The sequence below is a fragment of the Xylocopa sonorina genome, chromosome 17 (genome assembly GCF_050948175.1).
Source record: "Xylocopa sonorina isolate GNS202 chromosome 17, iyXylSono1_principal, whole genome shotgun sequence".
Classification (NCBI taxonomy): domain Eukaryota; kingdom Metazoa; phylum Arthropoda; class Insecta; order Hymenoptera; family Apidae; genus Xylocopa; species Xylocopa sonorina.
The window spans coordinates 1,803,598-1,827,835 of record NC_135209.1 but is presented as its reverse complement, the minus strand read 5'-3'; the positions used below and the strand labels follow the sequence as shown (position 1 = coordinate 1,827,835).

Sequence of the window (24,238 nt, the reverse complement as noted above, 5' to 3'; positions counted from 1 at the left end):
TGATTGAAATTTCTCTCCCTCTGTACAGCCTCCACCACCGCCGCCATGTCTGCGCGCCACCGTCCCTTCGTTTAACGAGTTTACTTTCTCTACGGATTTTCCACGCTGACGTTCATCCGTTAAACATTTAGGTATCGTTGCATTCTTATCGCGACAACTTTGTTCCTCGAGCTGAAATTTTATTGCGATGCGGTTCAGTCATTAGAAGCGAAGTCTCGTCGCGTAAGTAATTTGTATTCGCGTAATTTTAATTTCAACCAGGATTAATAATATCTGTTGTTGATGGAACCATGAATTATGATAGAATATAGCTTAAAAAACGTACAGTAGGAAATTTGTTTAAGTTGTAGTAAAATTAATAGATTCTTTCGACATTTCTTTGTTTTATTAGGCGTAATTGAGGTTTATCGTAAATTTAGTTCCTCAATTGGCCGCGTGAGCGCATATTTTCGCGTTTGCGTATATTGTAACTAGTACGTGCGCAAACTGTACAGCGATTCGTTAGTTAGCTATTGTGAAAACGGCCAAGCGTGGCATAAAAATGAGCCGCCTAATCGACCACTTAAAACCTCACGATTTCTGGCTTCGTTATAATTAAAAAAGTGTACTAATGGAACAAATACTCTTTCTTATTTCACGTTCATTTTTGAAAACGAGAATACATGCATAGAATGACTTTGGAAGCAACTATAGTTATCAGTGTAGAGTTTTGATATTCCATTCTTTTACAGATGCATTCTGGGAATTAAACTACCATGTCCGCTACCTTAAGTCGTGTAAAGAACGATGGACTTACACTCAGCAGGATAAGTAACTCAATCAAGATTACTTTAAATATAATATACAGGTAATGCAATATGGCTTTGCTAAGATTTAAATAATCACTTCTCGAAATATGTTGTTTACGTAAATTAATACGAAGACCGTGTAACACCTACGTATTCCGCGCGTGTTGTAATTAATAGAAGGTCCACGTCAATCAGGGATTATTACTAGCGTTACTCACCTCAAGGCTCTCGACAATTTGTCATAATTCATGTTAGGCTTGGACTTCCTTTCGCCCCAACGTCTCGCCACCTCGTCGGGGTCAGTCAACTTAAATTCACCGTTGGTTCCTTCCCACGTAATGCACGCGGCGTTGCTTGAGTCCGACAGTAGCTCGAGTAAGAATTGCCAGAGTTGAATCTGACCGGAACCAGAGCTCGCGAGCCGACTGCTCGTCGCTCCGAACATTTGGTAGGGATCTACAACATTCAGAGGGACTGGTTCACGAATCTACTTTATTTAAAACAAATAATTTACATTTCTACACTTCTTAACGCTCGACTGTATTTTTCTACTTCAGAAATTTTCTTCAGAAGAAAGAAGAACACGTTTTCTCTTTGTTAACTCTTTGCGAACTTAGCTGAGCTGAATTCAACGTTCTATTTCGCGCAATTTTGTGTTGGAACGTAGGTTTTACAGTGTTAAATGTATTGCATTAAGTTAAGAAAGAATTTGATAGGAACTTAGAGTATCGACGCGAAAAACGAGACGACAGGGAGGATTTTTATTTTTCTACTCGACTCGAATGTAATTCTTTTTTTTTTTCTGAGTATTTCCCCCGAACATATACCTATCCATTACACGGTTGTTTCCCAGTGCTCCCTGTATCGCCCTTTAAAAGCCTTACAATGCGTCATCACCGTCGTTCGCTACTGCTCAGACCTGGAGTGCCCTACAACCGTACAAAAGGATATAATCGCAACCCTACAATAGAATAGAGTTCGTTTGGATCATAATAATTTCAATTGAAGGAACGAACGACGGAACGGCTCAGAGGGCGTACACGAATGTCTTTTGAGAGAGCGCACACTGTTCAACTGAGCATCGCGTACCCAGCTGAGCGCGTGCTAAACGATCAAAATATGGCTCTAGCGTAACGAATGCGCTGGACAATTCTTCTTCTACAAATACGAAGATCTTCCCTTATTTCTTTACATTTAATTATTGGAAATATACAGATTCCATAGCTTATTAAATTAACTATCAACAAAAGTGTAATTCCACTCTTTTCACTCTTCATTTTGATATTTAATTTCTATCCTATTTTTTATGTTTTCAGTTGTGAACCGCGAGATCAACATTCAGCGGCCAGGAATAGCGACAGAGAAATCAGAGGGACATCAAGCTCGTCTGGCCGTTCGACTCCCATAAAAATACTTTTCCCCGATTATTATAGGGGGTTAGATGTACGCGTTGGGGATGGCTCGTGAATTGCCGGACCTCAAAGGTCGTTTCGCCCGATGAATCCCCTGAAATGCGTGGCGGAGTGATCGCCTTTCGATCGAACGGTAATTCACTTACAAGTTAATAATGGGAAGGGGCGCGGTACATCCATTTATCTGGTGAACAGACTACGAGGCTGGGTGAGGGAACCGGAACCAGCAAAAAGAAATAGCGAAGCACCGCTGTTTCTTTCAAGATTCGCCTTCTTATGAATTTTCTCAGCCAAGAAAATGGGGATTTCGACGGATACCAGTGACCTTTACTCGATTTTTAATTCAAGTACAATTCGAATCGAGTTTAGAACCGATCATATGTACGTTCTGTTATCAAAGTAAAACAATTTGCAGAGAGCAAAGTTAATAGCGTTTAAAGTAGATAGGAATAATTCGTATTCACTTTTTTCTTTTGATATAGTTACTTCAAAGAAGTCTTGTAATTCTTGCAGGAAGAGTTATTAAATTAGAAAATTACATTTTTATTATTATGCCAATGTTACACGGTGTTGAGCAGATTAGGTCATTGTCAGATATCGTCGAATAATATGTAATACCTGAAGAAAATGGAGATTTCAACGGATACCAGTGATCTTTACTCGTTTTTCAATTCAAGTACAATTCGAATCGAGTTTAGAACCGATCATATGTACGCTGTGTTATCAAACTAAAACAATTTGCAGAGAGCAAAGTTGATAGCGTTTAAAGTGGATAGGGATAATTCATATTGACTCTTTTCTTTTCATATAGTTACTTTAAAGAAGTGTTGTAATTCTTGTTGGAAAAGTTATTAAATTAGAAAATCACATTTTTATTATTATCCTATTATTAGACCGTGTTGAGCAGATTAGGTTTATTGTCAGATATCGTCGTTTAATATTTAATACCTGTAATAGCAGGGACGGAAGCGTCGAGGCCTTTCTCGGGCCACTTATTTAAAGCTATTGATCAGTCGAAAGGAGTAATTTTTGGGCGTGGCGGTGAGAAGTCAGGCCAGAAACGAGGGGGTTTGCGTGATTAGTGACGAACGTAATAATTGCGAAGGTCATTCCGTGCAATTGCTTCGGGAAAATCACCGTGGATTGGATCACGCGTGAACGCGCGCTCTTTTGTAGATCGTGAGCATTTTTTCAGCCTCGCGTGTACCTACCGCTATCCCTTAATTGCCCAACAATTTCAACTGTTCAACTCTTCACTCTTGAAGCGTTATAAGTATCGCTAGATTAGATATCCATTCTATTCGAGTAACTACTTTCATTAAAATCTATTCGACAGAAATATTGGCAAAATATTTAGTAACATTTATCTCGTATGTATCGTTCTATACTTGCTGTAATTTAAAAAGGGGTAAGGCTTTAATTTCTCTAATTGCCCAACAATTTCAATTGTTCAACTCTTCACTCTTGAAGCGTTATAAGTATTGCTAGATTAGATATCCATTCTATTCGAGTAACTACTTTCATTAAAATTTATTCGACAGAAATATTGGCAAAATATTTAGTAACATTTATCTCGTGTGTATCGTTCTGTTCTAGCTGTAACTTAAAAAGGTGTAAGGCTTTAACTTCTCAAAAATATCTACCTACTACATACCAGGCTGCCTGAGGTGGGTGTGCGTGTCCAGTGCTGACTTGGATAAGCTGCTTCCGTATCCTGAAAAAGGACAGTTACAAATTATTCCCGACACATTGTCCTAATGATACAATATAGAATTTGTTTGGACAGTACACCTCGAGGAAGACAAATGAAATCAGAAATAACAACGACCTAAACACTACAACCATAAGATCACAACTGAAAGGATAACATAATCGAAAAGCATGTTTTCCAAGCTTCTCAACTGATCATTATTAACTTGGAATAAGTATTTGAGACTGACAACTCAAAAGTAAATCTTTTACCATTGCTTTATCATCTAACTACATCTCAAGTAATGGTAGGTACATACAACACAGTCGAAAAACATGTTTTCCAAGCTTCTCAACTGATAGTTATTAAGTTGAAATAAGTATTTGAGACTTACATCTCAAAAGTAAATTTTTTACTATTGCCTTGTCATCTAACTCTCAACTATTGCCTTAACATCTACATCTCAAGTAATGGCAGGTAAATAGCAATTGATATATTACAAAGGGAAAATTGAATCGCTCTATTCTAACGAACGATCTATTCTCCCAAAGGATTCCCTTCAGTGGGTGGCGAGAACGAAGGAAGAAGAGGCGGTGCAGTCGGAAAGGGGTGCTGGGAAAATCGCCGGTTCGTCGAAGATGAAAAAGTGCGAGCTCGGTCGAGCGTTAGAATCCGTTAAAGAGGATTTCCGTGTAGGCAAACACGGGGCTGAGTGGTCCGTATACGTTTCTCCCCGCTTTCCACGGTCCTATCGACGTCTCGTCGCTTTCTCCTACGCCTTATCATGCCATTGCTGCTCTTCTCGCGTGTGTTATACGCGCGAGTCCGACGAGCAAACGGGGAAACATGCCCACCGGTCACGTTCGCGCCACCGTGCAATCTGTTTAAGGCACAATGCCCCTTAATTTCGCCTCGTTATATGCTCTCGTTACGGGAAATCCCCTCCGTCCCCCTGCCGTCCGGTATCGCGTTATCGGTTTCATCTTCCCGTTGCCCCGAAAACCGACGAAACTGGTAATCGCCCGGGAATTGGCACGACTACCAGAACACTGGTCAACCTTTGATATCTGATCGGATTAGAATTACGACACACTGTAGAATCTTTCGTTCTCTCTTTCTCTTATTTTTCTATTATCTATAACACTATAGATTTTGAGAATTTTAAGGGAATTCTATTTCAGAATTAATTCAGTCCTCAAATGTTTAATGAGATATTGAAATACAATTCTCATGCGTTTGTTTTGATAAAAAGGAACGATAGGTCCATGAAGTTTAATTGTAAAGAAGTTCAAATCGTAATCGCCCGGGAATTGGTACGACTACCAGAACACTGGTCAACCTTTGATATCTGATCGGATTAGAATTACGATACACTGTAGAATCTTTCGTTCTCTCTTTCTCTTCTTTTTCTATTATCTATAACACTATAGATTTTGAGAATTTTAAGGGAATTCTATTTCAGAATTAATTCAGTCCTCAAATGTTTAATGAGATATTGAAATACAATTCTCATGCGTTTGTTTTGATAAAAAGGAACGATAGGTCCATGAAGTTTAATTGTAAAAAAGTTCAAATCGTAATCGCCCGGGAATTGGTACGACTACCAGAACACTGGTCAACCTTTGATATCTGATCGAATTAGAATTACGATACACTGCAGAATCTTTCGTTCTCTCTTTCTCTTTCTTTTCTATTATCTATAACACCATAGATTTTCAGAATTTTAAGGGGAATTAAATTTCAGAATTAATTCAATCCTCAAATGTTATCTGATATCTGATCGGATTAGAATTACGATACACTGCAGAATCTTTCGTTCTCTCTTTCTCTTATTTTTCTATTATCTATAATACTATAGATTTTGAGAATTTTAAGGGGAATTCTATTTCAGAATTAATTCAGTCCTCAAATATTTAATGAGATATTGAGATGCAATTCTCATACGTTTGCTTTGATAAGAAGGAATGGTAGATCCATAAGGTTTAATTATAAGAAGTTTAAATCTCTCGTTCAGCATTGTAGAGAAGTCTGACGATTTAAGATAATAGCTTGCGTCGAATATGTGCGAATTGAACTTACTAGATGCAATACAAAAACAAATGAAAGACATTCGAACGCGAAATCTGATTCTGTTTTCCTTTTAGAGGCGTCAAGGAATCCTGTAGTTCGATTGTGCAAGGCAGATGCTGCCTCTAAATAAGCAGTTGGTGTCCGCTGTGTTAAACAATTTGATTTCGGCTCTGATTGGGACGCGGGACAGCGTTAGACGAGGGTTGCGACGCCTCGGGTCCAGGTCGTAGGGTCCGCCGCAATCAGTGTAGCCGCGGGGCTGCGAGTCGGCAGCCTTCCATGTCAGAATGCGACCTTTGACACGGCGACAACAGGAGGAATCTTGATGCTCTGAAACTTGGATATTTTTCTTTCCCCAAGTCAAAGCAAACGTCAGAGGTATCCGAGGTGGAATCAGGGAGTAACATCCTGTTTGATGACACTCTGGATGTTACAGTTCTTCGAAGGTGTGTGAGAGTAGTAACGTTAAAGAGTTATGAAAAATGCAGCTGGTGTTTCGTTACGCTAGCAAGTTCCACCTGTTCATTAGGATTTCGTATATATTCCCGCTTTCAGCTGCTTTGCTCGACCATCGACACTGTACTACTCTATACAACTTCATAGCACCTGAGTCAACCCTTTGCACTTCAAAATTAGCAATATTTTAGCAATAGTTTCTATTGCTAACGTCTCGAAGCAATAGAAAACTTCAGAGAAATATCTGATCAGTGCTCACTAGTCAATGCTGATGTGTGCTCAGAGTGGACATCTGAGTGCAAAGGGCTAAAATATAGAAAAGAACTGCTTCAGTAGAATTTCTTTTAAGCATCGAACGAATTGTTTTGGTTGAAAATATTTTACTCGAGATTCTTTTCCTGGAAATCAGCGCAAATCCGTTATCGTTGCCTGATTAGCCTCTGAAATACCCCTCGCGCGTTCAAGCGACGAAGGTTCGGAGGTCAGTAGCACAGAAATCGTTGACGTGCACATACGTCAGACGTCACGTCACCTCGGATCGACGTGCTCCTATTGTCGTGCGCGTATATCTGCGCATTCACGAGCAATTACTCGGGGTGGGGTAATCCCGTTAGGCGGCGCGGAGCTTCCTCGAGGGTGGATCAAAGGACCCGCTATTCCGAGCTGCTGCACTCTTTGGCTGTCCCAGCCGTCGCTACAATGCTACCGGGGCCCCCGCAACAAGGGGAACCATCCGCGTCGTTTGCCTCGTTCCTTGACTTGGCGAAACTTTGGGCAACTTCCAAATCCATACCTCCGTTCAACCGATACGCAGCCTCGCGCAATTACCGTTACTGCTCCGCTTCCGTGGCCTTCCGCTATTTTTCCACGGAGCCCCTTATATCGGGATTTCCGGCTTCGTTTCCGTAACCCGGGATGCTAAATTCCCCCGATATTGTCTTTGTCCTTAAATAGATTTTCTGGGACGGCTAATATGAATCTGTTCCAAAGACAGGACGTTTAACATTTTCGAATGTCTGCAAACTTTTGGTGCTCGTTTCTTAAAGAGTCGATACACAGGCTGGATAGATAGTGGCTTTCATCTCACACATCTTCGGAATTGTACAAGACACGAAGTGGAATCATAATTAATTTATAAAGAAAAAGTGCTATTATATTAATAGTTGTAGCAAATTTTTTTTTACTGGTAGAAAAGCGACACAGATATTTAATATCGTAACAAATCTTAGATACAACCTTGTAAAACACATTTCCATACTTTTTGAATTGGAATCGATGAGATTGAATCGATAGTAGCTTTGATCTCACACATCTTCGGAATTGTACAAGATACGAAGTGGAATCATAATTAATTTATAAAGAAAAAGTGCTATTATATTACTAGTTGTAGCAAGTTTTTTTTTTACTGGTAGAAAAGCGACACAGATATTTGATATCGTAACAAATCTTAGATACAACCTTGTAAAACACATTTTCGTATTTTTTAAATTGGAATCGATGAGATTGAATCGATAGTAGCTTTGATCTCACACATCTTCGGAATTGTACAAGACACGAAGTGAAATCATAATTAATTTATAAAGAAAAAGTGTTATTGTATTACTAGTTGTAGTAAATTTTTTTTACTGGTAAAAAAGCGACAGAAATATTTAATGTTGTTACAGATCTTAGATACAAGCTTGTAAAACACATCTTCGTCGTATTTGTTGAATTGGGATCGATGAGAATGAAACTTTCTGGGCTAGATTACTTCTGCCAGAGTAATAAGAACGCAATTTCATGGAATAATAACTCGTGGAAAAAGGTTGTCGCGAGATTGTGATGTATCGCCAAAGATCTAGCTGGCACAGCGATAATTTTAATTGCGGCAATAAAGTTATTTGCGGTGGTCAGCTGGAGGAGGATTGTCCTAACCGTTATCGCGAGGAGATCGGCGGTGGTGATCAAGGAGAACGGCTGGGAGATCAAAAGGGCTGTGGTTTCGATACGATGCGTGAAAGCAAGGAAACGAGCGTGGCACGCAACTCGCTCTTTAAAGTTGCACGCGCAAGCGAATCGCTGTCCAACTCGAACTCGCATAATCGTCCCGCCGGTTATAACGCGATCTCTTCCAGGTAAATCTGTAATTAATCACAATTAAGCGATTGCTGTTTCGTGTCGCGTCGCTGGATTTTTCCGTCGCTGCCACGTTCAACGCTAAGCGTGGAATTACAGAGTATTAAACGTGCGTGGCGTCAGTTACTGTGAAGATAATTAACCATTACGTATACGAAATTAAGTAGCAACTGCAATAGTATACGTAAGAAAGAGCAATCATTTTCTATCTCTTAGTTTTAAGTTCATATAAATTAATTCACAGTGCAAGTTTTCATTATCCAGATCTTTTATTTGAGCATGTTTTTAACAATATTCTTACAAGTTCACAAGTAATTAACATAAATTTATTTTAGGACCAGTCTCGTTGAGCTAAACTACCAATTATTCGAGGAACGAAACCAATCTGAATCCATTCTTCGACAGTCGTTGGACATTGAATCAAAGTCGGAAGATGAAAACCGGACGACGAGGACCGGATAACGTGGAAAGGCTGTAAGAAAGAAAATTGCTGGGACGCCTACTACGCTGCACGAACCATTCAACGACGATTGCTCGTAACATCCGGCCGGAGGGAAGGCCGGGCAAAGTCAAAAACGGACGGGCGAATGATATAATTTAATATAAGCCTGTACACGGGCCAAAGCGATCGGTCTAATCGCGTCTGAACGAGGTTAAAACACCGGCACCCGCCGCTCTTATTTACGCCCGACAATAAGTCAATTCATCACTCTGCGATTTGGCCTTTAAGTGGTATCACTGACTCATACACACAGAGCGAGTCTGAAACGCGGCGCGCCTATTTCGGGCATAAATCACCGTGCCCGTGCGGTGCGTAATAATGAGGCAAGCGGGCGTAGCACGCGACCCTTTAAGCGTGCTCGTTGGGGAACGGGTGGCCTCGCAAGGTAGAAGGGATTAACGCGCCCGCTACCTGTCCCTACTTAATCCTGAGACCGCCACGGTCCGCGAAATTCTACGCCACGTATCGAGCCACGTAAAAATGCAACTTTACGACCGCCTACGAACTTCCAGGGACAACGTCACGGGGAGATAACTGCGAGGTTGAAGAATTTTACCGAACCTCTATCGTTTGGCGAGTTGATGCAATGTTGGTTTGATTATTTTGCACGGTCGATCGCGAAAGTGAAGAATATTTATTCACAGAAGGATCAGGGCTTTTAAATTTGAGGAGCTTTTAAAAATGTGTAACGATGCTGATCATACACGTTTTAGAGTACGTTTTAGAATTCAACTTGTTGTTTTTATGATGTAATGTAGGTTTGATTATTTTGCACGATCGATCGTGAAAGTGGGCGCGTTACATATACAAATCTCGTATACTTATTCACAGAAGGAACAGGGTTTTTAAATTCAGAGATCTTTTAAAAATGTGTAACTAAGAAACTCCTGGAAGATCGTTCGCAATTAAAGACTTAGAAGATGCTGATCATACACACTTTAAAGTACAATTTTTTAAGAAGATAATGAAGTAACAGTTTAATCGCAATCATTTCAACTCATTTATTCTACGATGCAATGTAGGTTTGATTATTTTGCACGGTCGATCGCGAAAGTGAGCACGTTATATGGTAGAAATCTCATATATTTATTCACAGAAGGATCAGGGGTTTTAAATTTAGGGATGGTTTAAGAATGTGTAACGAAGAGATTGCTGGAAGATCGTTCGCGATTAAAGATTTAGAAGATGCTGATCATACACTCTTTAGAGTACAATTCGTTAAGAAGATAATGAAGTAACAGTTTAATCGCAGTCATTTGAACTTATTGATTTTATGATGTAATGTAGGCTTAATTATTTTGCACGATCGATCGCGAAAGTCTGCGCGTTACATAGTATAAATCTCATATATTTATTCATATAAGGCTCGGGTGTTTTAAATTCGGGAATCTTTTAAAAATGTGTAGCTAAGAGATTGCTGGAAGATCGTTCGCGATTAAAGATTTAGAAGATGCTAATCATACACGCTTTAGAGTACAATTCGTTAAGAAGAAAACAAAGAAGAAACAGTCCAATCGCAATCATTTCAACTTATTGATTTTAATCTACTTTATTCTACAAGAAAAGCTATAAGACGAGTCCGCATAAAGCTCCTTGTGCTACACAAAAATTCTGTTCACAGTCATAGAACGTACCTAATAATCTTAACTAATATTCGAAAAAGCTCCGTATTAATTCAAAGGAATATTTCAGATGGATGGAGTCCAGAATTCCCCATGGGAGGGGCGAGGGTATAGAAGCCACGTTCCCCGTGTCGGTATCAATGTCAGGAGTCGCGACTTTTCTGGATGAAGGCCGGCGGAAGGTGCGGAGGAGCAGAGCCAGGAAGTACGGGGAACCGACCGGATCCAGCGGAGTTCTGGCACGGGTTTCGTTCACAGGCTCGTGGCCGTCGGCCACGAAAACCCGGGGGACATGGATGGTGGGCAACAAGTCACCGGGAAACGGCGCGTGACCAACACATTCACGCTGCCTGATTTACGACAATAAAAATGGGCGCCGCCGAATGGACGATCCTCCTTTCGCCGGTAAACAATGCCGTTGATAGAATTATGGCCCCGCAGTTCGATTTTCGATGCGACGATCTCTTCTCGCACGGCTCCCTGCACCGTTGCCGTCTCCTCCTTCAGCCTGTATCGAGGAATCGACGCGTTCCGTCTGGTAACAATTACGACACCGCAATAGCAATCACCGGATTTGGAAGCGCAACTTCGATGCAGTGGTCGATCAGAATAATTGGCGGATACGAAGAAGGTAAGTCGACTAATACCAGATTTCTGGTTGGACACGATTCGATGGTTAAAAATGTTTCGTATCGAGCTGAACCCTTGAGTGGGAGTACGAGTGGGAGTAATAGGAAGGAGATAAAGACGACCAGGGGTGGTTAACCCATTCGCTGCCAGCACAAAATTCTCTGAATGGGTTACTACTTGGAAGCTTTGTTTAATTTCGATTTTCTGCAAGAATAGAGACATTAGGGAGACCAGATGTTGCGAATTACGAAACGATTAGTGTCCTCTGAGATAAGAAAGATTGAAGTAATTCAAGAAAAAAGTACTGTGCAATATTTGAAAGATGTGTTTGTTATAGAAAATTTCATCTCCATCGCGATTGTTTCGATAAAATTTTGTACACGAGTGTTCAGACTCTCCAGACTCGCACCCAAGCAGTCACTCGTCTTAGAAATTCGATATGCACGTTGTAACAATTTTTCACGAGTGGCGTTGCAGAGGGAGACACAAGGATAGAAGAACGGGTGACACTCGTCTTAGAAATTCGATATGTACGTTGTAACAATTTTTCACGAGTGCGTTGCAGAGGGAGACACAAAGATAGAAGAACGGGTGGACCGACACGGGTCGTACCTTGGCCACAATATTATTCTTCTGGCCGATACAACGATCGTGCGGAATGGGTGCTGCGAAATAAACCTCGGTAGCATATTGGAGGGGTCTCGGGACATGTCGAAGTCGCTCGTATTGTACCTCCTTGCCAGTACATACACGGCCACGTGCCTATGCGTGACACGTTCACGCATCGCTGCCCGCGTTTCCAGTCTCCCCCGTTCCGTATCGGGCAGCATTCATCTCCGATTCCTTGTTGGGGTGCGCGCCGATTGCGTTTCCACTTTAACAGTGCGTCGTTCAACGTCTATCAACGGGTACACGAGCAGCATGCTACTTAAATTCGGCTGGACCTGACTGCTCGATGAACTTGCCCTACACGATATCTCTTTTATTCGAGAACAATCATACTTTACGTTTTTACGGTTGTCGAAGGTCTCTATAATCTTCTTCATCATTGTCATGAGAGAAATAGTGGCTAGTAATTGCAATGAATCTATTAGTTGACGATTACTGGTAAGCAATAGATTAATTTGTGTAAGGAAGGAAGGAGATAGACAGGAGGACAATTAGTTATCGCATACGAGAAGAAATGATCATTGTGAGAGCAGTAGGATAATTTTTACTTTTAAGAAACTTCTACTGTAACATCATTAGTTGGCGGTTAATGATAAGCAATAGATTGATTTGTGTAAGGGAGGAAGGAGATAGATAGAAGGACAATTAGTTATTGCATACGAGAAGAAATGATCATTGTGAGAGCAGTAGGATAATTTTTACTTTTAAGAAACTTCTACTGTAACATCATTAGTTGGCGATTAGTGATAAGCAATAGATTAATTTGTGTAAGGGAGGAAGGAGATAGACGGAAGGACAATTAGTTATCGCATACGAGAAGAAATGATCATTGTGAGAGCAGTAGGATAATTTTTACTTTTATGAAACTTCTACTGTAACATCTTGTGCAAAGAGAGACGTTCGAACTAACAAATCAGTCAGGATCAAGGCGTGTGAACGTTCGTGTTTGCGTTAATTGAACCCCGCTCGATAAGCATTACGATTATCGGAGACGGCATTTCATGCAAAAGGAAATCCTCCGGCGCGTTAAGATCCTCCGTCGAGACAAGAATCCTTTTTCTCTACGGCTCTGTTCATTCGTCGTTGTGTGTGTTTGTGTGTGTGTGTGTGTCGCGTTCACGCTATGCGATAATTAGGAAACGATTAATTTCGCGCCGCGTAACACGTCGTTACAAACGGGATTTGCTACAACCCAGCTGTTATCTGATGAACAAAAACATATTACCCCGGGCACGAACCACGTAATGCGGTAAAAGAAAATAGTTAACAGCGGCCGTGGTACGATAAAGGCTGTTGTTCTCGAAGGAACAACCATCGCGTTGTAATTCTGTTTCGCTGATTTAAACTCTTTAGCCAGAGATGAAGCTCGCTCTACATCTACCTGTATTCGTTACACAGAATTTAACGCTTCGAGATTTGAAAGATCGCACGGGGATATCTTGCTCGCTTGATGGTTCTATTACCATTTAGTAACGCTAATATACTACCATGTTTATTACTGCTAGAAATCTCTTCTAAGTTCCCCTCTCTTCTAAAAACCCAGGAGAACTTTTACAATGACAATTGTTTCTCCTAAGAAAATTCTAAGAAGTATCTGTAATATGATACTGATGTAACTGACAGATATCTTAAATACTGAACAGTTATTCGATACATTTCTGAAAAGTAGCGTTGAAAGTTTTAGAAAATTGTCTCAAACTGCAGCAGGGGTTCAAGTTATTTATTACACAAATTATAACTAAGCTATATTCAAATCCACGCTATTTTCTACTTTACTTAAACCTTCTACTCTCTACGACTTTCTATTCCACACTCTACATTACATCTTCGCCCAATAACCTTCTATTTTACACAACTACTCTATCTCTCAGTCATTCACATTTGAAAAACCAGCAACAAGGCCACTTTGGCCTCTTTTTTGGACAAAAGCACTTTCCTCATCCTTTCTTCGATCAGCCCCTCACCAATCCCGCTATCTCGCAATCGTTCAAAATAAATTCCACTCAACGTAACAGCTCCCAGTGTGCCAAGAACCGCTCCACCTTTCGCGCGTTGGATTGAGATTAAAAAGTTTTAGAAAATTGTGTCAAACTGCAGCAATTGCAGGATTCAAGTTACTTATTATATAAATTATAATTAAGCTATATTCAAATCCACGCTATTTTCTCTTTCACTTAAATCTTCTACTCTCTGCGACTTTCTATTCCACACTCTACATTACATCTTCTCCCAATAACCTTCTATTTTACACTACTGCTCTATCTCTCAGTCTTCTTCGATCAGTCCCTCACCAATCCCGCTATCTCGCAATCGTTCAAAATAAATTCCACTCAACGTAACAGCTCCCAGTGTGCCAAGAACCACTCCACCTTCCGCGCGCCTAATCTACCTCCCGCAGGAGGACACAACAACGGTGCCTCGCTGAAAGGGGATCCCGTCGGGTGTTTACCCACCTTTAACACCCTTTAACTTTCGTCCCGATTTCAATTCACCGTCGAATCACGGTAACCGGACTTTCGATTGCACTTTTTCAAACGCCCATTACCCCCGTAGATCCGGGCCAGGGGTGGCTAGGGTCGTTACCCAAGGGTGTCGAGGTGGGTATGATAGTCACGGCATACGTGATCAGGCGCGTGAGCGAACTGCCAAGGCACGCGCCGTACCGGAGCACGTAATTATCATAGGGAAGTTAGGGTCGCCCTCAGACACAACGCGGACACCATAAAACGTATCCACGCGCGTGTGTATACATGTATAGGTAGGAACGCGTGCGGTGAAGAGGGGAGGTCGAGGGTCGGTCGGCTCGGGTCAGGAAGTCACGCGAACCGGACTCGTGGCGGACGTGGAAACACGGAGGAGTACTTTTATTGTTCGACCAGTTGTCTTAGAGTCGCTTTTCCTGGCCACTGGGCAGACCCGTTCAGAACGGTGGTCGATATCCACGCCCGCCTCCTGCCACGGCTGTTCCTTTCGCGGAACGCGCCTTGGCTTCCGTGTATCCCAGCGATTAGGATTTTCTCAAGAATTTCTCAGTCACCGCACGAATGTGTTGAGTCCTCTGGAGTTTCGCAGGAATTTTTTCGATTTCTCGAAGCTGGCGATTAGAATTTTCTCAAGAATTTCTGTCATTGTATAAATGTATTGAGTCGTCTCGAGTTTCGCAGGAATTTTTTCGATTTCTCGAAGCTGGCGATTAGGATTTTCTTAAAAATTTTTCAGTCACCGCATGAATGTGTTGAGTCCTCTGGAGTTTCGCAGGCATTTTTTCGATTTCTCGAAGCTGGCGATTAGGATTTTCTCAAGAATTTCTCAGTCACTGCACGAATGTGTTGAGTCCTCTGGAGTTTCGCAGGAATTTTTTCGATTTCTCGAAGCTGGCGATTAGGATTTTCTCAAGAATTTCTCAGTCACTGCATGAATGTGTTGAGTCGTCTGGAGTTTCGCAGGAATTTTTTCGATTTCTCGAAGCTGGCGCTTTGTTGCTATGTTGCAGCGCACTTGGGTTTCGATTTTCTTAGAAATAATTCAATTCTTTAACGATCACCTTAGTTAGTAATTTCGCACATGAAAGTTTTACAAGTAAGGTTCTCGAGGATATTTAGAAACTGAAGATTAGGAGTTTTAAAGAATTTCCATGCAGTTATACTTGGTAATGTATTATATAGATTACAGATACTTAGTAAACATATTATATTTTTTTTTTAATTTTAAGAGCACAAAGGTTGTTAGGTTCCTACAAATGGGTGAACAAAATTTCAGATGGAGAAAAGTCATATAGGAGCCATTTAGTAAGATATGAAGAACAGGTGTTTAACTTGGTGTCAATAACAGGAGAGAAACATGCTTAGTCAAGGACATTATATTAGAATTACAGATTCTATCGTTACATCAAACCCATGACCCAATATCTACTCCAAACTTCTCAGTAAATCCACGATTTCTTCTTATTCAGGAATCACGCGAGTCCAGTGCACGTACATCGCAGTTTCATCGATGGACGGGTGTACAGGCGCAATTCGTGGCAAGTTTCATCGAACACGCAAGTAACATTAATGGCCTGCACGCTGTGGATGTGTCTTGAACGTGCTAATAATTCACGGTTGGTTGCATCACCGTTTATCATTGTCGCAACATCGCGAATGCCGTTGGATGATGTTGCACGCAGAATTTCGGCGCGTTTGGACGGGGCCAGAGCCGCCAGGAGGTGCAAATTAATTCAACCCGCGAGGGCAGACCGAAAGGAAGGCTTGTAATTTCAATTTGAGGCGGGCGCCGCAAAGTGGCTCGGGGCTAGCACGCGTCGCCGCGTAATTTCGCGATGCCCGCCGCGACGGTGGCTTCCCGTCCCTTTCGCGGTGCCCCGTGATGTGTGAACCGAGTCAAAAGAGGCTGGACAGGATCAGAGGAACGTCGCTGGCGACGCCGTGAGTTTGCTGAGGACGTTGATGCGTGAAATGACAAAAGCTAGCGATAGCAGCGGATCGAACAAGCTAGGACATCGCGTTCTGTAATAAGGGAGGCTTCTGATACCGCTGGTGGTCTGTGAGAAACTTCAAAGACTGCAGACGGATTTTTACAAACATGGTCGAAGCTTAAATTTTGAGAGATTGTTGCAGAGAATCACTTTTTCCTCCATAATTTTCATGTACAGTGATTGAAGAGAAGGATTTTTTGCGAAACGTTTCTTCAATCAACAGAAGAGCCTACCTGTATTTAAATTCAATTTATTTAGAGTCGATTTTGACTGTCAGTGATTTTGTTTTCTTTAAAAGGCCAGGGGGTTCAGTTTCCATCTGTTTTGTAGTGTACGCGCTGTTAAATTAGAATCGAAAGAGGTAATTGGCCCTTTAAATGACCGTGTTTGAATAGTGCTTGCGTTATAGTGTTCTTTGTTCTCTGGGTTGTGTTTGAAAATGCCGTCGCGGCGTGTATGATCCGCACGTGCGAACGAGACCATCAATTCCCTCTTTGATAACTGATCCATGGTGATTGCAATCTAACGAGGCGTCGAAACCACAAGCCGTTTACATCAAACCACCCCAGGCTAAACCTCTGAACTCCGCGAAATGATTGTGTCGGTTCGTGTTCCATCGGACAAACCTACTTTACCGGACTAATGCACTATTTCGCTATTTCTTCTATAAACTTTCGCTGTTGCAATTATTTCTCTCGACGAACAACTCGTTATTAATTTTATTTGCATAATAGTTTATCTCTTTCTCGACTATCCTACATACTTTTTTAGAAACAATAATATTCCTATTCTTTGATTCGCTCTACGTTTCCACTTTGCATTGCGTCGAACAAGTTAGTATCCTAGGATTGTAACATATATCTGGCTTCTAGTTGCTCTAAATATTTCTTAACACCTTTTTCAATTTTTAAAACACCTTCATTCATCCTCAGGTAACTTAAAGACCTAATCCACCCTTTATTAACTAATTTGTAACATCACAAAACTCATCAAGCAATTTAGCTTCTCCTAACTACTTAGTACACGTTCTTACAAAATCATTCCATACATGGCTCCAGATTTATTCAATCTCAAACATCGCTAGCCACTCGTTGATGAAATCCTTTAAACCCAACATCCCCTCTCAGTGTCGAACAAGGTAAAAGACAACCACCTCATTCTGAAACATCGTTGAAAGTCTCAGGATAGAAATTCGCCCACTTTCCTCGATCTCGTTAGTAAATACATAACTGTGCATAAAAGTTAAACCAACCATCGCAGTCCACCAGCAACACCTCGCTACCAAGGTGAAACGACACGGCTGAGCGTCGTTCCATCGGCCGAGATTCGCGAAGCATCGGTAGTCAAAGCGTTAATTCGCTCTTTGCCAGCTGATCCATGGCGTTGTAACCTGGCTGGAGCGTCCAGAAGCCGTTTATAACAAGCTGCCCGCGGGCAAGAGCTCTCTGATCTCCGCGAGATGATTGTGCCAGCGCCGTCCACAGGGTGGGGCCTGGCTGTTCGGTGTTGCCGCGCGGCCAAGCGTCTCTACACAGCCCCCGGGGCTCGTTCTTTCTCTCTCTTTCCCTCTCACTCCTCTCTCTCTCTCTCTCTCTCTTTCTCTCTGTCTCTCTCTCTCTCTGTCGACGACAAAGGGGCCGCGGTTCAACGCGCCACAAAGCGCCGGGACGCCCACACTCACACCCTCGCGGGGCGCGCGCACGCACGCGTCCACGCACACATGCACGCGACCGTTGCACACGTACACGCGTGGGAAACGCATACGTAGACGCGAGAACAAGCCGTGAGTCGCGACGCGTGAACTTGCACCCAGCGGCGCCTACGACCACCCTTTGGCCGGGCTGTATGTAGCGAATCGAGAACGAGGTGGAGGAAAATCTAGAGGAGGTAGGAGAACCTCGAATCCTAGCACCGTGCCCGATAAGATGGCAACGAGGATCGATTCGCCGCGACGACTTCTCCGTCGCGCTGGCTCGCTGCGGTTCCTACCTTCGAATCGTTCCGGTTTCTCGCGATTTTTTTGGAATCCCACGGGTTGTTCGCGAGGGGACATTTTTGCCGTTTGGAGTGCTGTTTCGACGAGCAATTTGGGGCAAAAGTTGGCACCCTTAAGCGAACTGAATCTGACTTGGAGGAATTTTTGGAAGTCACTAGCTTATGTGAGATTATTGTTAAGATTAATAGGAGATGGTATTTGTTGGTGTAAATATTTAAATTGATCAAAATAAGATCCACTCGATAGGAGATAAATTGGTACCTGTCTATGTAGTGTCATAAATTAGTTCTTGAGATGGGTTTTATAAGGGTGAGACTAGGTCAAAGAAAAATTGAAAGAATAAGAAATTGAAGGATTCTTGTTGGCATTTGAAGCATTTTTTTGTTAAGCTTTAATGGAAGTAACGTGTACCATGTGATATCAGACGAGTTACTGACAATACAAAGTGACAATTATTTTATGAGGAACATCAATTTGAAATATTTATAAATTTAGGAAAGAAAATTTCAAATGAAAATTATCAGACAATGAACTACATTCATCGCACAATACTTAATGTTACTAAGAATAGAACACAATGTTTCTCGCAGCCAACGATACTTCTAAAGCAAACTTCATTTGAATATAAAGCACAACTTCTGCTTTATTTGTCTTGACCTAACTAGAGACTTCATTTGAATTTAAAGCACAACTTCTGCTTTGTTTGTCTTGACCTAACTGGAGACTAAAATTGTTTCCAATTTGTTACAGAAATTGCGAAGGTACGAAGAATCATCTGTTCCTACATCGAGTCGACCCAAGGTGTCAGAAACGAATCCAGACGCACAAGAACTTAATGAATTAATAGAGAGGATACTCTGAAAGAAGAGACTTACCCTGTCCAGGAGCGGGCGACGTGGCGTGGCTCCAGCCCCCTTTGTACGAGCTGCTGGCATCTGCAACGAGAAGAGAGCAAAAAAAATTCACATAAATATCAATCGCGTCAATTTAATCTCGCCTTGAAACAATCATCCGGCCAGATATCGCGAGTATGACAGAACGTTGCTGGTTCAACATTAAATCGAAGCAGAAAATGCAAACAGGCACGTGTTCCGCTCGCTACGCGATTCCCAGCGAGAGATTAGACTATATTCCTTTTTAGGTCACGATATTAAAAGACGTATACCGTCTGCAGTTTCAAAGGTAATCAGCTCTGGGAATCTCCGCTGGCCGTAAAACATATATCTGATCGCCAGCTTTGAGCGGGTTTCGTTGAAAAACAATCCCTTGGGGGGGAGAAAAAAATCTTTACGACCCTTTAACCCTTCCTTGGAACCACGATTTCCAAGACCAGCTCTCTCAAACCTCCCTCGTACAACGGATCACGATCTCTTTAAACTCTCTGCTTCGATCCTTCTTTAATCCTATTTCCCTTTTACCAAGAAAAAAACGATACAGCGCATAAATTATTAGCGTACGAAAATGTAAATACGACAAGAGTCTTCCATCGTCACATACACGCACACACTCGCAATCAGTAAACATTTCGTTTACTGTATTATTTTTTATACTTCTCGCAAATTTTCTTGTTAGTCCCTCGAGAGAGAGAAGAATGGTGTTTCGTTGCCAAAAGAATAGCTGTTATTTTTTATTTATGTATGGTTGCATGTCCTCAGCATCGTCGAACGCGTATTGGCTTCAGAAGCATCGCGTTCGTCCCGCACGGGCCTCCGTCCCGATTCCTCGGTGTTTCGAGCGCCGCCGGTATGTTTGCAGACAGATATATTTTCATTTGGCAGTTATTGGCACGAGGGTGGACCCCGTGTGTACACACGTGGAAGCGGTACGTCATGCCGCTCGCAGAAAGTCCGTCTTTCTGTGCAAACAGCCGGCTCGGGTGTACGAAGCGAGCCGACCTTTCGTCTTCGCCATCCCCCTTCGTTTGATCTGGAGACCACGGTCCATTAATGGGGCCTCGGATTTCACGTTCACGAAATCTGAGGGACCATGATCGCTAATGCCCCCAGCACGCGAATTATCTACTCCTGCGGAACTGTGTGTACTCCCTCTTTTGGTATCTTCTTCTTGAACGACCCCTCCGTGTCAAGAGAAGGTATTCTCTTCAGTCCTCCAATTGTACCACTGTTTGTTTTGTCAGCTGTTTGATTCATTGAAAGTGTCTAGTTTTTGCTGTGCCTTGAGAAATTTAAAACTGTCGAATGATAACAGGGAATTTGTTTATATTAGAGAGTAATGGCGAAGTCGCGGTTGCATTATAAGGCAATTTTATAATATTTTACTTGTTGTTTTTTTCATAAGATTGAAAGCGAAGGAAACGGTGGAAAGTACAATGCGATAGAATTTCTAGAGTTTATATAGTTCACTTTCATTTTTTTCAAATTATCAGCACGTCGAGCCACTACACACAACATGATCCCTATCATCCACAACACCCTAAACTCTTCATCAACGAACTGCAAATGCCGTCCAAACATAACCAGAGGACCAACAACTGTAATAAGCCACCATCATCACACAAGACACCAAAAAGAACCATTCACAGCATCCAGCAGCTCTCTCCAATCACTCACAACACATCCATCCTAAAACTCGCCCCCTCCCATGCACACACCCTGCGACATCGAACCAGAAACCAAACGTACCGAACCACGTGGTGTCGCGTACGATCCAGGATCTAGAACGAAAGAGAAAAAAAAAGAAGGAGAAGAAAAACAGAAGAACAGCACATAATCGAGATTCGCGCAGCAAACGTATCGAACCACATGGTGTCGCGTACGATCCAGGATCTAGAACGAAAGAGAAAAAAGAAAAAAAGAAGAACAGCACACGATCGAGAGATTCGCGCAGGAAACGTATCGAACCACATGGTGTCGCGTACGATCCAGGATCTAGAACGAAAGAGAAAAAAGGAAAACAGAAGAACAGCACACGATCGAGAGATTCGCGCAGCGAACGTATCGAACCACATGGTGTCGCGTACGATCCAGGATCTAGAACGAAAGAGAAAAAAGGAAAACAGAAGAACAGCACACGCTCGAGAGATTCGCGCAGCAAACGTACCGGCGAACAGCATCGATAGATTGGTGAACGCCGTGGTGCGTGGCAGTTCCGCGGCGGTGGTCCCGCTGCTCTTGAGGTCCAGCATCGCGCGGCGGTGGCCCGTGTGCCAGCCCGGTACCGCTCGGTACCCACCAGCCTACACGGTCAATCGTCCCCCGTTATTCCCAATCACGTCACCACGAAAGTTCCTGCTACGTGTCGTCGGCAGTGGGCTCGACGACGATTCAAGGATGGTCATAATCAGCCGTAGGGGCCGATTTACCGATTGACCGCGCGCGCACGGAACCCTCTAACGTCCCTTCGTAACTGCGGATCGCGTTGGCACGGTGGATCGCGTCGAAGCGGGTCTGCGATACGTGGTGGGCTGCGCGATAAGGGCGCAGATCATCTTGGCGACCCGTTCTGAGTGACACTGGCACGTCGAGAGCGTCGAGACGCCGCGAAGGGGGAGGGGGTCGAGACACCGTGCTCCCTGGCATCCCCGTGTATCCACGCCCCCGACAAACGTCCTGGGACGGTAGCTGGGCTCTGGTAGCAAGGGTTGGCTCGAGCTTGTGGCAGGATAGGCGGGGTTTATGGTCGGATTTTACACCCCCGTCCAAAGGGGCGGTTGGACGCCTGCGCGGTCAAGAGAGCGGCTCTCGCGTGGGGTTGTTGGGACGAGGTGGAAGAGAGGCCTTCGAGGGTTGCAACCCCGTCGAAGAGAGGTACCCAGGAGCGACGCGGCAGGTTGCTAGGTGGCTGGGCACGAACGTACCGGACCTCCTGCACTTACCGACCGGCGTTGTCGACGACGTAGTTTGCCCCGGTAACGACGTGCCACCGGTTCCCTTCCGGAACAAACCCTCTGTGGTAACGGTGCCCGTTTAGAGAGAGAATGGTCAGGGAATTTTGGCAGTAATGGGCCCAAGGTGTTACCATTATTCTTCGGCTTGGACGTTCCCTCGCTGTCTTTCTGTTTCTCTTACATTTTTGGCTCGCCTGGTGGTTTTGCTTGTTACCACCTTGCTTACGTTTCTCTCTTACTTCTTTCTCGCCCTTCGACACGGTCGTGCTGTTTCGCGACTTCAAGACACGTATTTCGGGACACAGGTTCGTTGGACTTTTAGTTTCTTCTTTATTGATTAAGTGTTTGGTTAGTTAGAGCCGTTGTATCGTTAAGGAGGTATTTTTTAATTATAGAGAGACAGAATTTCTTTAGAAGTTTCGATTCAAGAATCAACAAGATAAGCAGAGATCCCACGTGTGTTCGATAAGCGAGTGCAGGGTTGTAAAATGGTCGAATGGTATTTAACCGGGGGCGTAGAAATCACGTTTTAATTTGCCACATTGGCTGGCGATCAATGACTGCGCAGATTTCACCTGTCAATTGGTATCATTTAATGGGCCAGGTTCGTTGGATTTTTAGCTTTTTCTTTACTGATTAAGTGTTTGGTTATTTAGAGACAGAATTTGTTTAGAAGTTTCGCTTGGAAGATCGACAAGATAAGCAGAGATCGCACGTGTGTTCGATAAGCGAGTGCAGGGTTGTAAAATGGTCGAATGGTATTTAACCGAGGGCGTAGAAATCACGTTTCAATTTGCCACATTGGCTGGCGATCAATGACTGCACAGATTTCACCTGTCAATTGGTATCATTTAATGGGCCAGGTTCGTTGGATTTTTAGCTTTTTCTTTATTGATTAAGTGTTTGGTTAGTTAGAGCCGTTGTATCATTAAGGAGGTATTTTTTAATTATAGAAAGACAGAATTTGTTTAGAAAGATCAACAAGATAAGCAGAGATCGCACGTGTGTTCGATACGCGAGTGCAGGGTTGTAAAATGGTCGAATGGTATTTAACCGGGGGCGTAGAAATCACGTTTTAATTTGCCACATTGGCTGGCGATCAATGACTGCGCAGATTTCGCTTGTCAATTGATATCATTTAATGGGCCGGTATTTTCCCCGGGGAAATTATAATAATTATACCGGTTGGCGCGGCTGGACTGCAGGCAACGTCCGCGGAGAATTACGCGATGACCCCGTTATTAACGCAATTTGCATTTCGTTGCAATTACTCCGTTGTCTCTGGCCGGGGTATAATGTCCACGGTTATTTCCATAAAATCTGCTTTGTCCCGCGAAAACATGAGGCTGTCTTAATTAATTGATTATTTACCGCAATTATAATCCTGACAAAGAAAGTTTACGATGTTACACGCCCGGAACAGCTTGCGTGAGAACGCGCGAGCGCGTCCACTGCCCGTTTTATATTCACGACGCGCGCCCGGGCAATGTTTTGCATTTACGAGCATGGAAATCCCGTCGATGAGGTGAATGAGCGGAGAAATTCTCGATCCGCGTGTCCAAACCGCCCAACTATTTCGAGCAACCTCTCGTTATTTGCCATCGACGTTATTCGATTTTTTTTCTTTTCTTCGTTGAAGACTCCCACAAATTTTAGAGAAATATATCCTCCTCTGTTCTACTGACAGAAACACGAGTATACAATTGGAATTCTACTTGCAACGATTCTCCTTTTCAATTACGTTTCAGTGGTAAGTTCGCGCGAGACAAATGTCCAACAACTCGTTATTTGCCATTTGCGTTATTCGATTTTTTTCTTTTCTTCGTCAAAGACTCTGACAAATTTTAAAGAAACATATCCTCTGTTCTATCGACAGAAACGCGAGTTTGCAATTGGAATTCTACTTGCAACGATTCTCCTTTTCAATTACGTTTCAGTGGTAAGTTCGCGAGGGACAAATGTCCAAC

General features: G+C 42.8%; 1 protein-coding gene across 3 annotated transcripts in view; it reads right to left on the bottom strand.

Annotated features, from left to right (window-relative positions):
- Ets65a (DNA-binding protein D-ETS-3) overlaps window positions 1–24,238 on the bottom strand; it is a 79,738-nt gene that overhangs the window by 3,746 nt on the left and 51,754 nt on the right. For all 3 annotated transcript variants that reach the window (XM_076907853.1, XM_076907852.1, XM_076907851.1), the window contains exons 3-5: window positions 19,300–19,359; window positions 3,855–3,914; window positions 1,007–1,244 (exon numbers count right to left, since the gene is read on the bottom strand). In XM_076907853.1, the coding sequence (XP_076763968.1) occupies window positions 1,007–1,244; window positions 3,855–3,914; window positions 19,300–19,359 (358 nt within the window). The remainder of the gene's footprint in view (window positions 1–1,006; window positions 1,245–3,854; window positions 3,915–19,299; window positions 19,360–24,238) is intronic.